A 756-nucleotide genomic window follows, 5' to 3' on the forward strand; every position below is an offset into this window, starting at 1 on the left:
CGAATATACGAATATATTATTTATGCATATGGTACAGTTGATAGCAATTGTCGTACATTTGCTGTTAGCGTTGTGCTTCGTGCTGTTAATAGTTTCATATTGTCACCATCTTTTGTTTGCATCTCTTCCATACTTTGTAATACCTCCAGAAGTGATTTAAGCATCTGTAAAAAACTTTTTATTCCACCTAACCTACCGTAACTTTTTGTATTTTTTATCAAATCATTTCGAAATTAATGGAATAACTTAAGCATATTTCCACTTAAAAGAAGAACAACTGGAAAGATTCGTCATTACTTATTAAATAATTAGGACCATATCACTGCTAGATTACCCTGTTAAGGATGGTATGGCAAATGGAGAACTTTTCGATCTCTCAACCTTCATACATTTGAAAGATTTTCACATTGCTTTTGCAAATGCCAGATCACTTTTTCCCGTATTAAAGATCGTTGAGTCCTAATGAATTCAATTGAATTTATTAATTTCTCTTGAACTAATTCAATGAAATCCAAGATTAATAGTTTAGCTTGGATCATATGGCCGTAGTAGCGGTGGAATATCTTCAAATCTCTATTTCAAACTATAAAATCATACATTTTAAAAGATATATATGTATTAAAGAGAAAAAAGAAATTAAAAAGTAGCAATTATTATGCAAATAAAATTTCAACGATTAAATAATGCATTTAGTAAAACTACAATAAATGTAAATTTTGGGGGAAATAAAACTGATTTAAATGGATAACATTATTT

At 28.8% G+C, this 756-nt stretch overlaps 1 protein-coding gene across 1 annotated transcript; it reads right to left on the minus strand.

Moving 5' to 3' along the window:
* Nucleotides 1-20: 20 nt before the first annotated feature.
* LOAG_16162 (hypothetical protein) lies at nucleotides 21-539 on the minus strand (the record flags this gene model as incomplete). Its single annotated transcript, XM_003151650.1, has 2 exons — nucleotides 21-164; nucleotides 390-539. 2 exons carry the CDS (start codon nucleotides 537-539, stop codon nucleotides 21-23), a joined length of 294 nt encoding a protein of 97 aa, XP_003151698.1.
* Between the last annotated feature and the right edge of the window lie 217 nt (nucleotides 540-756).

The sequence above is a fragment of the Loa loa genome (genome assembly GCF_000183805.2).
Source record: "Loa loa unplaced genomic scaffold supercont3.4445, whole genome shotgun sequence".
NCBI lineage: Eukaryota > Metazoa > Nematoda > Chromadorea > Rhabditida > Onchocercidae > Loa > Loa loa.